General features: G+C 37.0%; 1 protein-coding gene across 1 annotated transcript in view; it reads left to right on the top strand.

Moving 5' to 3' along the window:
- The window catches only part of csgalnact1 (chondroitin sulfate N-acetylgalactosaminyltransferase 1), a 37,871-nt gene extending 26,564 nt beyond the window's left edge, over positions 1-11,307 (top strand). The window contains exons 5-8 of the mRNA XM_014468621.2: positions 3,423-3,601; positions 4,606-4,700; positions 4,840-4,921; positions 7,629-11,307. Of these exons, the coding sequence (XP_014324107.1) occupies positions 3,423-3,601; positions 4,606-4,700; positions 4,840-4,921; positions 7,629-7,936 (664 nt within the window). The 3' untranslated portion in view covers positions 7,937-11,307. The remainder of the gene's footprint in view (positions 1-3,422; positions 3,602-4,605; positions 4,701-4,839; positions 4,922-7,628) is intronic.
- Positions 11,308-13,613: the final 2,306 nt, after the last annotated feature.

Raw genomic sequence — 13,613 nt, forward strand, 5'->3', positions numbered from 1 at the left:
AAATGGAAGCCACAGATTTGGAGCTTACACTGAAGTCTGTTTCATCAACAAGCGTCATGCTTGGAGTCAGTATCCTCCACCCTGTCCTCACCGAGTGTAGCTAACAGGATAAGACCTGCAGCTGAGACATTTTGGGGCAGTTTTTTTTTCACAGACTTCTTACTGACACAGTTTCAACTGAAGCGGGGTGCAGACCATCTTATCTGCAGTAGTGAAAAGGAATGTGTTGGAACAAGCAGAGTTGTGTGTGGGTGACAAAAGATCAAAATAATAAAAGCAACTATGAGAACATGGATTTAAGTAGGGTTACACTGACTTTTGCTGGCTAAGCCCTCTTTATAAGTATCTTTTCGCATTCCGTTTGGGTAACGTGCAAATTCAGTCAGTGATTTCATTTTAATAGGATTTCCTTACTAGTTTATGAAAAGGTCAACTACCCAGTTCTTTCAAAAAATAAACCTGGCTTTCAACACCTACTATTGTAAATAATCAGGAATTTATCAGTATCATTAAACAAGTGATGGATTATCCTCGACTGTGTTTGAATTGTAAATATGCACAAGAAATCCCAAGTCCGCCCACTTGTACCTTTTTAAAGCTGTTTGTTTTATTTAATGCTTTCTTGAATTGTTTGCAAACTGAACTATGGTGACAGCCTAAGTAATTATGAAACGGGTACATTTTAGCAGACTTTAGATTTAATACATCTCCCCATCTCTCCTCCCTCTTGCTTTGTAGGTATGTTTATATGCTTTCAATGGGCGAAAGACCACAGGACAAAGCAGTAAATCAAAAATAATGTTTCATGAGTGACACTTTCTTTCCAATGTCTAGACAAAACACAGGAAAGAGACAGTGGATTGAGCTGAATGGAGCTTCTTTATTGTCCTCAGTCTTGTCATGCTCACCCACAGACTAATGTTCCATCTGTAAAATACTCCAAGTACAAAGAAAAAGAACAACTTAAGTATGAGCAATTAAAAAATTAGGTCAAAGTTTATTTTCCTGAATGACACCTTAGTGATATCAATCTTTTTTCAGCAAATACACAAACGTCAATGAATTTTACTGGAATTGTATTTAATCAATCTACACAAAGTAGTTCCTGTTGGAAAGTGGATAGTTATAATATATGTGAGCTTTACATACTATATGTTTTATTTTACAAATACACCCAAGGGTTATTTGCCTTTAAAAGTTAGCTAAATAGTTAATGCAGTCCACCTTTGTGTTATTTAATATCAGTAGAAATCCAACTCTTCTGTGAAGGTTTCAAAGGTTTTTTAGAGAAAATGTGATTGAACAACTTCATAAAGACCAAGGTACACAGCAGAAAGGTCAGGGACAAAGTTGTGGAAAATGTTAAAGCAGAACTAGGTTATAAAATAATTTGCTGTGCTTTGCACATCCCATGAGGCACTTTTCAATTCCTGACCTGAAAATGGAAATACCATGGCAAACCTCTAGACCTACGAAGACGTGGCTCACCACCTTAACTGTAAGGCAAAGTAAAATTAATCAAGAAAAGAGGCCAAGCTGCACATTGTGCCTCTGGAGGAGAGTTGTCGTTCGTCCAATGTTTGGGGGATACTTTTCTTAACCAGGACCTGGGAAGCTGGTCAGTGTTGATGAATAGAGATAGATTGTGAAAGAAAATTTGTTAGAGACTGCAGAAGACTTGAGGCTGTGGTGGAGGTTCACCAGAAGGTAGGAGGATCATTTTAAAGATGCAGTCAGTCATAATGGAATGGGTTAGATCAAAGGTTTCCATGTCTTATAATGCCCCAGTTAGAGTCCAGGATTACTCTAGTTTAGAATTTGACAAGAGTTTAAAATCCTCCATGTAGCAATTCCCTTTCACTTCACAGTTTATGTATTTCTTTGTGTTCTCCTACCACACAGAATCGGATTAAAATATCTGAAAGTTCATGGTTGCAATGTGGCTGAACGTCAAAAAGGTCAGAGTTTGAATACTATTCCAAGGCACCATAATGCTGACGAAATCCTTGCAGGTGCTTCTCTTAACAGTTTACAGGTTTAGTTGGTCTCTCACTCACTTCCTGTCACATTTAAAGCTGAGACTGAATCAACACATGAATGCAGCTGGAGTTGCGCTAAAGTTGTTTAAAACAAGCAGAGTCATTGTTCTGCAGTTTGCCATCTGTGGCCAGTTTGGTGCCATCTGCACACGGTCCTGCTCTCCTGGGACTCTGTGCAGACACTCAGTCTGTTTGGATTCATGTTGTGCTGACAGATATGGACTCTGTTATCTGTGCTTCAGCCGACCGCACCTCACAGCACACACAGACATGTAGTTACATGCGGACATCATGCGTCTTGAAGTCTGAAGTCATCAGAAAGCTTTGGAATGTGAAGACGGTTGCTCACAAAGTTAAATAAGCGGTAAGGTGCATCATGTTGCTGGTATTTCTTAGGTTTAGAGACATTTGGGATCAAAAGGTTTTGCTGTCGTATTTCTGGGAGAGGCGGAAAGGTTTGGAATGTGTCAAAGGTGTTTACACATGAGTGCAAGAGGAAAATATTATGCTAATGCACGCTATTCATGGACTTAAAAACCCATACATAGCAGAGGGATGACACTCTGGGTGATTCAAGCTACCTAAAGGGAAAAACTCTTTCCCTTCGTTACAATGAATTCCTCTAAAGAAATCTTTGTAGCTGCTTTTTCCATGCATTTTATTAGCTACTTGTATGAAAAATGATGTTTCCATCTGTTTGTTCTGCCTTAAACTTGGACACATGAGCCACTTTTTCCTCAGGCTCGGCACCATGTGAAAAAGATGTCGGGATGTGTGTGTGACCTGCTGTGTGTCGGCGTGGGCACACGCTGGAGTAAAGGATTATTGACTAACAGTGTGAATTGTTATGATCAAAGAAAAAGCCACAGCTGTGTGCAGCTGGATCCAGCTGTTTCTCCTTACTTGCGCCACGGCAATGAAAACCCACAGAGACAGACGGGCTCGTTTTACTGCGGCCCGAATTAGTGATTCCTCTTCAGTCATCTAGATCCAAATCAAAGATCTCTTTGAGTCTACTAAGTCTAGAAACTGTTTTCCATTTCAAGTCTTCTTTTCTTTTTTTTTTTTTTACAATTTAATTATATTTTTCATTGGTGATGCATGTAAATGCTGTTGCACTTGAAAAATATCTCCATGCTTCAGTGATGGGAGATAATCGCATTAATCAGCCACGTACAGCAGAAAATCAAGACAGTCTGCGAAAATTTGCGAGAACAATTTTATCCATGCTTTTAAAATACTTGTAAAGAGAATTAATAAATACTTTACTGCTACGAACAAAGACTGCTTTGTGTTCAGTTGCAGTTCCATCAAAAAGAGTTTCATCATATGACCAAATGTCTTCTTCTCTACTGACTCACGTTGTGTGTGTGCGTTTTAAAGGGAGACCAGCTTCAAGAACTACACACTGCTTCAGCTGGACGAGGAGTTTTCTCGGGGTCGGGGCCTAGACGTCGGGGCCCGAGCGTGGAAGGGAGGCAATGTTCTGCTTTTCTTCTGTGATGTGGACATCTACTTCACCGCCGACTTCCTCAACACCTGCAGACTCAACACACAGCCAGGTGATGTGCTGCACAAACTCTACAACAGAAAACAAGCTAAAGTCTCTTCTACACTGAAAACATTGCAGCTTTTACTTCTGACTAATTGTAGCTTTTGAGACGTATCTGGAATTCACACAATAATCAGAAGCGGTGTGTGTCTGATTTTACAGATTATGTTTATTTCTCCTCTTAGTCCCACTTGTTGGAAATAAGTGGAGGAAAAAGTCAGGTGGTTAATTTTTAGAGGGCTTTCTAACAGTAAAAGGTGGAGGTATACATCGATAAAACTGTTTTAATAAAACAACATCCTGACAAAACAATCCAAGTGACCCACAGTATCATAGATCATCTACCATACTTCAGTGAGCATGGGATCCTTTTTCATTTCTCAGCCCTTTGTTTTTCGAAAGTAAAAAAGATTTCCCTAGAATTGACTACACATCTAAAAGTTAACTAGACAGTAAATTCCCTTCATCTTTTCTATCAAATCTTTTCTCCTCAAGCTTTCATTGTCATACCTCCACACTTGAGAGGAATAGATCCCGGCTGCCTGTTGTGTGCAGCACCCTGACAAATCTGGTAATTAACTTTCCACTGGCATTTCTTGTCACTAGCGTGTCGTTTTCCGTGATAAGTGCTGCTGTCGGAGAAGAGATGAGGAGTTCAGAAATCCAGGAGGAGCCGGGAATAGAAGCACTTCACATTGTGCTGATATGGTTTTGGTGTAGGGACTCCCTCAGGCCCGAATAGACATTTTAAAGAGGGGACTGCAGATTTCTGAGAAAACGGCTTTGACTTGGAAATGTGGAATTGAGGTTAAATTAAAGTTCACATTGGTAATAAATGAATTAAGGGTACATGGTGTGAAATGTGATCAATCACCACATTTGCTCTATGCTTCATTCTGAAATCTCAGTGGTAGTTTCATCCAGCGAAATAATTATTGGGACTAATAAAATTCTAGGTGACTAAATTATCATTAGGAACACCAGCAAATGTCAAACCCTGCTTTGTCCCTGCAGGTAAAAAGGTGTTCTACCCAGTGTTATTCAGCCAGTACAACCCTGCCCTCATTTATGGAAGTCCAGAGCACATCCCACCTATGGAGCAACAACTGGTAACACATGAATGAACCATACTTTCTCATTTTCCTGACTACTTGTGGAGACGGTTTAGAAATACTTATCCTCTTATGCAGCTAAGTCTCCAAATCCTACTGTGCGTGTTTCACAATATGTTTGCAACTCTCCTTCTAGGTGATCAAGAAAGACACGGGCTTTTGGAGGGATTTCGGTTTTGGTATGACCTGCCAATACAGGTCTGACTTTATCAACATAGGTAAGGATTACACAACAGAATTTACATAGCAGTCATACCACTTTACAACGGCTTCAGGAATCCATAATCGGTTCCTCCTGAGGGCTGATTGTCTGAGTAGAGGCGTGACACTGCACAGTAAAAACGGCTTCATCAGATGCGGCAGTCATATCCTCGCTGTTGTCCTAATGGTGCCGCCGCTGAATGGACACGAAAAACAGCAGAGCACTAATGGCTCAGGATTGCATTACTATTCACGATACAGAGCTTTGGTATTATTATATTACCGTGAACGGTAATTTAATGAAGCAGCAACAGTATAGCTCAGAATCTTCCTATGCCCTGTCTGTCTGTCATGAAAAAGTGAGACTCGTATATTACATTGATTCATTACACACAGAGTGATAATTTAATTTAAATGATTACGGTTCACAGCTCATTAAAATCAAAATCCAGTTTAATAAAAGAATGAAATATTGCATAGGACCAATAAGAAACTATTTTTATAAAATAACTAACACCCTACTCAAGAGTATAGCTATGTGCAATATAGTACATGCATTCAGTATGTAGTTGGGGCTCGTGCTTAAAATGATAAGAACACTTCTGGCGTCTCTAGTTCTGGAGTGACGTAACACCACCTAATTTACTCGGGACTAATGTCCTGGATAATTCTATGTGTTGAGGCTCTTTATGCACTTTGTCTAGCTTCAGTGTATGCCTTGATATTCTTCCTCAAATTCTTAAATAGGTTTGTCTTCACAAGGTTCTTTTTTGTACCAAAATATTTTCCTTCCACTCGACTTTCCATTCATATGCCTTTTGTGCCTTACCCTCCTTGTGAGGGAAAGCCATGTACCTCTGCTGGAATGTTGTCTAGTTATCAGTTGTCTCTGTGACTGTGAAGGGCATAACATAAGCTTTCTGATTTGTCCTTTTTTTTTTTTTTTTTTACATTCGAGAAAAATCTTAATAGATTCAAAGTCATCTTTTAATTCTACGGGACACTGGATTTTGGGTTTTCATTGCCTGTCAGCCATAATCTTTAAAATGAAAGCTCACTTTTCAAATAAAATTACTGAAATAAATTCATTTTTAGTTGATATGGTATTTTATAAAGTTACACCTATTCGTCAGTTTTAATTCCCTTCGATTTGAAATCTGTAATTCTGTGTTTTATTTTTAGACCAAAAATACACAAACCGTAAAGCATGGATTCTGTCTAAACAGTTCCTAAATTGCCCTAATAAAGGAAAAGATGAGCAGCTTTGGTACTTGCTTTTGTTTGCACATAGACTCCAGCACTAATTGTCAAAGGTTTAACTTGATCAATTTATGTTAGCAAAATGATTCATGCAGTGACGTAATGTGTGAAGACTTCCAGTCATCCAGACTATGATCATCTAAAGTGCTTTACCAGAAGGCTGCTTGGCCTCCTGTCTTAGTCACAGACATTTCCCCTCTCACTAAAGCAGTTTGAGCTCTGTGAAAATACTTACTTTTAGCTACAGAAGACAAAATCTCACTCTTGCTCTGCAATAAAAAAAATAAGATGTATAACAAAAGACCCTCACCTTGACATTTTAATTGTGAACTCATGAAACTTGTATTTAAATTCAGCCCAAAAGCTATAGAAGTTATGCAGATCACTGCTAGAGAGCTCTTCCTTAAATTATACCTTGCTTCCTCTACTTTATTTGTAAAGGTATCCAAACTTGGAACCATTATTATAAAGTGAGATCATGAATTACAGGCATAGTAAAACGAGGGTTCACTGCTTATCATGACTAATTTATGTATTTATAATCACATGTGATTTTTACCAGGTATTGAGATGATTTAATTGATTAAATTGATTGGAATCTAACCTCAATGTAAAAGGAAAAAGAAGATCATTCAACAAAATCCCTTCTTCGAGTCTCAACAGAGATGGAGGTAAAATGGAAAAAGCTGTGGCTGAAACAGTGGACATAATTGTTAGCACTGTTGCCTTGATCACCAACCTGAAAAGACTGTTCAATGTTGAAATTATTTTCTGTTCTTGAATAGCCTTTCTCATCATATAATGAGGGAGTTCCAATAATTTAGAAATGGATTTGTAACAGATTCTTTATAAAGTTATTATTGATTTCTTTCCATCCTGAGTTAACACACAACTCTTTTACCGAAGTGGCTACCTTTCCTGATCAATTATTCATTTGCATTTCGTAAGCAGCTGGTATCTATTTTCCCTCCTGAATCTTCTGGAAGCAGCAAAGCTGTACTTAGCTTTTCGAACATGGCATTTTCATCTTCGGCTTACTTTTTGTCTGATAATTGAGTACAATCTTGGACTTACTGTTTATTTGGTTTTGGAGGCTTTTGGTATATCAATAAAATATTTTTAGAAGATAGTAAAGAACATATCCAGACTTGTAAAAACCTTCAGTTCAAAGAAGTGCAGCACTTTCTTTTTTTCCTTCAGTTTAAATAAGACCATTGTAACAAAGTTCAATGTTGTGAAAGGCAGATATAGCAATCAAAATAAAACAGAAGGGAGTCGTGAACCGTGCAGGAAGCAGCCTTCATCGTTCTAACTGACAAATCTCTCAATGAAAAACTGCAACCTCTTTTCCAATATCTTTTTTTTTTAAGGAAGTGAATATGACACCATAACTATGAGCCATGCCGCAACATGTTTAGCATTACACACTGACACGTCTTCTGATGACCATGTCTGTTCTACCAGGAGGTTTTGACATTGACATCAAAGGCTGGGGCGGCGAAGACGTCCACCTCTACAGAAAGTACCTCCACAGCAACCTCCTGGTCGTCCGAGCGCCGTCACGCGGCCTCTTCCACCTGTGGCACGAGAAGCATTGCGCCGACGAGCTGCCGCCAGACCAGTACCGAATGTGCATGCAGTCCAAGGCCATGAACGAGGCCTCGCATGGCCAGCTGGGAATGCTCTTCTTCAGGCATGAGATCGAAGCTCATCTCCGCAAGCAGAAACTGCAAAACCCCAAAAAGACGCGACTCTGGACTGAGAAAGGCTAGGCACTGCATTTAGCAGGTGAATCTAAGCTTTGTATAATTCTGAAAGAATTTTGGTAAAGTTGCCTAATTTGCTGTCCTTTTCTAAACCAAATACAAGACTCTCTTTTATATCTGTACAGAAAATGCAAGGGAACAAGAAAGAGATATTGTGGACTAAAAACTTAGAGAAAGAGTTTGGTTGAAAAATTGTATTTTGTATTTTCACTCCATATGCAACATGTGGTTTAGGTACATCTTCACTTGCTCCTATGAAAAAATACCACCAGCTATTTGTATTTTTTTTTTAATTGTCCTTTGAATTCATGTTGAACAAGCACAGTTAATTGATCCCAGCCATATGATGTAAATCGCAGCTAAAATGTTAAAGAAGTGTCAATCTTCTTCAATGAAGACTTCAGATTTGATTCTATAAAAGTCTGGATACATTTAATTAAAAGTGAGAAACATACATTTATGGGTCCAGTGAGTAGTTTAAATGTACTCATCATGAGCTTTTAGCCTGATAATACAATGTGAAACTTCTAATTCATTGAAAGTTTGAATTTATTGGGTATGTTATCTGATTCACACAGTCAAAATTAGACACACAGGCTCAAAAATAGACATGCACTTCTATAAATATTTGCATAAATGCCCATTTGCAAATTTCAATTCCACCATACGCTTTTTTTAACAGGCTTTTGGGAACACTGATTTGTTTTTCTTCAGAAATGGTAGAGATTTAAATAGCTTGGTTTTCTGGCTCAGCTTTTAATCATAGTTCAAGCCAGTTTTGATTTCTATGTGGGACCTTTGACTTATTGGAACGTGGAATCTTGTCCGAGGTATGGGTGTGAGTTTACAAAAAAGGAGGTAGACACCTTCCACTATTCTAGCCGTACTTTGGCAAATTACCCCCTGATAGCTTGATACTACCACCACCATGCCAGGTGTTTTATACACTGCGTATGTTTGAAAGTCTAAAGTCACTGTGACCAAACAGTCCATCTTTGTCTCTTTGTGCATTTGGTTTGTCCATGTGGGCAGCTGCACATTTCTGCCTTGCTCAAGCTTGAAAGTCTATTGAAAATCTCTATTGTGGAGAAGTTTCTTTTTCTTGTTTCGTGTTCTCATTCACAGTGAGAACATGAAACTGTTGTTCCAGCATCTTCCATTTTAAAACAGGCTTGAGCCTTGGTCACATGGTTGAATCTTGGATGCTATCGGATGTTCCAAGAGAACCGTGATCCAAAATGCACATCCAAGGCAAAATTTCGGATGGATTAAGCTAGCTACCAGTAAGTCTCTGGAATTGCTGCAACCTTATTAAACATAACCCAGAAAACTAACCAATTTAAACAACAATTTCTGATAAAGAAAGGGTACAAATAGTTTCTTGCTGGTTACAATAGCATATGGTTTTGCTGCAGCTTACAAAACCACATTATCCAGATACTAATGGAAGTGGTGTATGCATGTATTTGAGTCTGTATGCAAATATTTGACAATGTGTGCAGAAAATCCACGGTGCATTCAAATATGCAGTTCCAGTTCTAGTTTTTAGTAAACATTGAAATTGTATACTTCATAGTTTCTCCATTCTGTAAAAAGAGCAATTCAAATGCTTCGATAAAAAACTCAAAATGAATGTAACATTAATGTCCATAATTGTACGTAAACTTCTGTACAGAATCATATTAATGTCTGTGTGTATGAGAGCTATTATAAGTTGTTTTTAATGCAACTGTGAGCCGTAATACATCTCAACTATGTGCCTTATGTAAATAATGTCAGATCCGTCCCATAATCAGTGAAAGTTTAACTTGCACTGAAGTTTTTTACGTGTGTAAATAGAGCCACCCACTGGTTTGAAAATGAATAACATGCTATCAGTGAAGGACTCTTTTAAAGTCTGTCTTGTAAAGTTTTACATAAATTATTCTTTCAGTTGCCTTTGCTTCTGTATTTATAATTGTGTTCTGTAAATGTCAAGTCTTAGAATTTTTATGTTATTTTTTGCCTGCTTGGACAGTATTACATTCAGCTTATTCTAGCCTTATTGGCGCCCCTGTTTTAAGATGTGGAAAAAAGCCTATAAATTATTTTATTGCGGTAAAATTATATAATGAACGTTTTGGGGGAGAGTCGAGCTTTAATTTGAGTATAATTGCTGACATTTCTATTAACTTTTTTTTTTTTTACAATATTATTATTGCTTCCCCTATTAGCGCCCCTACTGCCTCGTATTTGCACAACCTCCTTTCTCACAATGGAAAAGCATTTCTCATGTAACATTTCACAAGGTCAGAGAAAACAGAGACAAAACTCTTTGACCATTCTTCTTTACATAAGAGTCCTTGGTCCTTATGCCGTCTTCTCGGTGAAATGAAGAGAAATAAGATTAAGGTCTGTGAACTAAGACAGCCATAGAAAGTGATTAATGGCTGACTGGAGCTTTTCCATGTTGGTTTTTCTGTGTGTTTTAGATCACTATCCTGCTCTACAATCTACTGTCAACCCAATTCATTTGTGTGGCACAGGCCAAAATCCCTGCATCATCCCCTCCACCTTACATAAAAACTTCAACACACATGTGCCTAACTCAAATTCAATGTTCTCCTCTTTGTCCTGTTTTGACAAGGGGATAGGAAAAATGTACCTGTTTTCCATCATCTATCCCAGGAAAACGGGAAATCAAAATGTGTTTACTTGAAAAGTAAAATAAATGCTACATTTATTCTATGAACATGTTTTAGGTGTGACAATAGCAGCTCCAGTGATGGTGCTGCTGCTAATAATGCTAGAAGTTAGATTTGTTTTTTGTCATTATTATTGTTTTTAATTTAATATACCTTTCATTGCACATCTTTACCATCAGTACCAATAGGCATGGATGTGAGTGTTGACTCTTTAAGATCAGACAAAGTAACTCAGACCTGCTGTGTGCGTTACATAAATTAGTTTGTAAACCTTTTACAGGGAAGTGTTAACGTTTGGTGAATTTATGTTGACAACGACTTAACAAGTCAGAGCAATTTATTTTTAATATCAATCAAGAGGAGTTTTTTGTGCAATAGGGACGTAAATTATGATTAGTAGTAGTAAGCAATCATTTATTTATTTTGATGTATTTGCCGTGAAAGATTTTTTTAGCATCCTTGTGCAGCACTTAATAATGAAACAAAATGACTGGCAATCATTTACTTTTTTGCTGAAATATTTTTGTTTTTCAACAGTCATTAGGTTATTTTGTCAGATTGGTTTTGTAACTTTGTGTAAATGAGTTGAATAAACATATTTATGCATTGTGAAGGCTTTTTTTCATATGTAACACACGGTTGATCTGTATTTTTCCAAGGGCAAAAACTTTGTTCCTCTGCAAGAACATAAAATAAAACTTGACTCTGATTTTGATTCTTTTTGCTAAAACATTTTACAATTTGTGTTTTTAGTGCAGTACTTCTGCCTTACCAAACATCTTTGAATCTGATTTGTGAGAATAATTAAGCACTTTGGTGTTTTTCTCCTAAAAAAAAAAAAAAGAAAGATACTTGAAGATCAGTCACTTTTGTGGATGTTATTCTGTCAGAAAAGAAAACTCAATTTTAAAGGAGTTAAAAAACAAACAAAAGTTGTTTATTTTGAAATCTGCCAATTTGTCTCAATGTTTCAAAAGGGAATATCCTGCTTCTTCCAAGTTCCACCTTTTTACATATAAGAAACTTGCAATTTTTATTTTACTTTTAAGAAGATTTTCAATTTAATTTGGGTCTCTTAATTAAATGCATTGCATTGCTGTACCTTTACTTCCAAACCTCTAGATGGAGCCAATGAGCTAATAAGGAGTAGACAACTCTTCTTCCTGTTTAACATGCACAGGGTTAATGTAATGCTCTTACTTTGGCTTGCTAAAAAATAAATTCTCATTACTGTAATTTTTTCACATTTATTGGAATTTAACAGTCAAACTTTCCTTAAACTACTGCTCTAAACCTTTCTTTGTAACTATATTTTAGGGTCACTGACTTGCTCAACGGTGATCTTCCATCTGTCAATTTTTGTTAAACCTCAGACAATTTTTCTTGGGTGCTTTGTACTTGGCTCCCATCCAGCTTCCAATTTTGCTTCTGCAGATTTTTATGTTTGGGTCAAGACACAAATATCTCTCGTGTTTTAAACATATTTCAACACATTACTGTGTAAACATGTTTCTATAGTATACTAAAGAACAGACATTTCATTTTTAAATGCATTTACTTGGTCATGCAAAGTAAATTTGAAGAGATGATTTTTAGCATAGAGTTTCTGCAAGTCACCCTGACATGCTGGATATCAACTTGCAGGCCAAATCCTGAGCTATTGTTTTGTTCAAGCTTGGCTCACAAGTTGATATCCACTTCATTGTCACATTTGCCTTGTAACACATGTGCTATCGTGCTGAAAAATTTGCTGATAATTATTGGACTTTGTGTCCAATAATTAAATGAGGTAGCTTTAATGGTCTCATGTGTGTAATTTTTTGCAACAAGCTGCACCTGGGGAGTATTTTGGTCTTACTCTATTCTTCACAAGATTTTTTTGTTTGCATATGTAAAAAAAGAGATCAAGCTTTGTAATCATGTTTAAATCATACCTGTCCTCTCTGTGAATAAACATCCAATTTTAACATCCCAGGAGATTAACCATAAACAGCCATGGCCTTTTTTAATTCACTTATTTTAAAAGACAATAGAAGACCGCTTTGATCTTTGCCCCACTTTGAAGTACTATTAACCTCTGTGACCAATTTAATCAATTTATGCTTATCACATGCTTCCTACAATGAATCACAAGAATATGTGTCTTCCTGTTAGAGGTTCAAACAAGCTGTAAACGTAACATAGCTTTTGTCGGGGGGGCAAGCGGAAACTCTAATAGATGATTAAAAATAAGATTATTCATAAATAAATACATAAATAAAGAAGCATACATATGATGATGTAGCATGCAAGAAAGACGATGTAACAAGGAGAAATTATAGAAAAAAACAAACTTTCATTCAAGTGTCCCCGAATATAAAACATATAAAATCCCCGAAACATGTTCTGTGGCCTAAAAGACCCACTTCAGCATATTTATTGTACTCAGACATTAGTTTTAGCAGGTTTCTAGTCAAAAAATCAACAATATTGCCTTGGTTTAATAGGCTGCAGCTCATATATAATTTAGTGAAGATGGTTGACATAAACTCATTTGATATAAGAACTTCTGATAGTTTATATCTCCATGAACCACTGGCACACATAGTGTGTTTGTGAACTTGTTCTTTTGTTGTTATTGTTCTAATGAATAAAATCGAGATAAATAAATTGTTTTTTGGCTTGTATTGCTAAGTGTGTAGGCTGTCATTCCCAGCTCTGAGCTCAGACTTCCATAACTAATCAGATTTACTTATTCTATGTAAATATGTGATCACATAAAAAAATAGTACAACAATTGTATTGCTAAAAGGGGCTTTAGGAGCACACTGCCTCACTTATAACAGCGAAATGCAATGAAACGGTCTTGGCTTAGAACCATATTGAGGATTGGCAATAAAAGCCAAATGAGGTAGATTTAATGGCCATGACATTTAAAGAAAGGTATTTAGCATTACTTTGTTGTTAATGTGCTTTTACCTCCAACAGAATTATGCAGATATGAAGACGCAAAGAGGGTT

The sequence above is a fragment of the Xiphophorus maculatus genome, chromosome 8, assembly GCF_002775205.1.
Source record: "Xiphophorus maculatus strain JP 163 A chromosome 8, X_maculatus-5.0-male, whole genome shotgun sequence".
Lineage (NCBI taxonomy): Eukaryota > Metazoa > Chordata > Actinopteri > Cyprinodontiformes > Poeciliidae > Xiphophorus > Xiphophorus maculatus.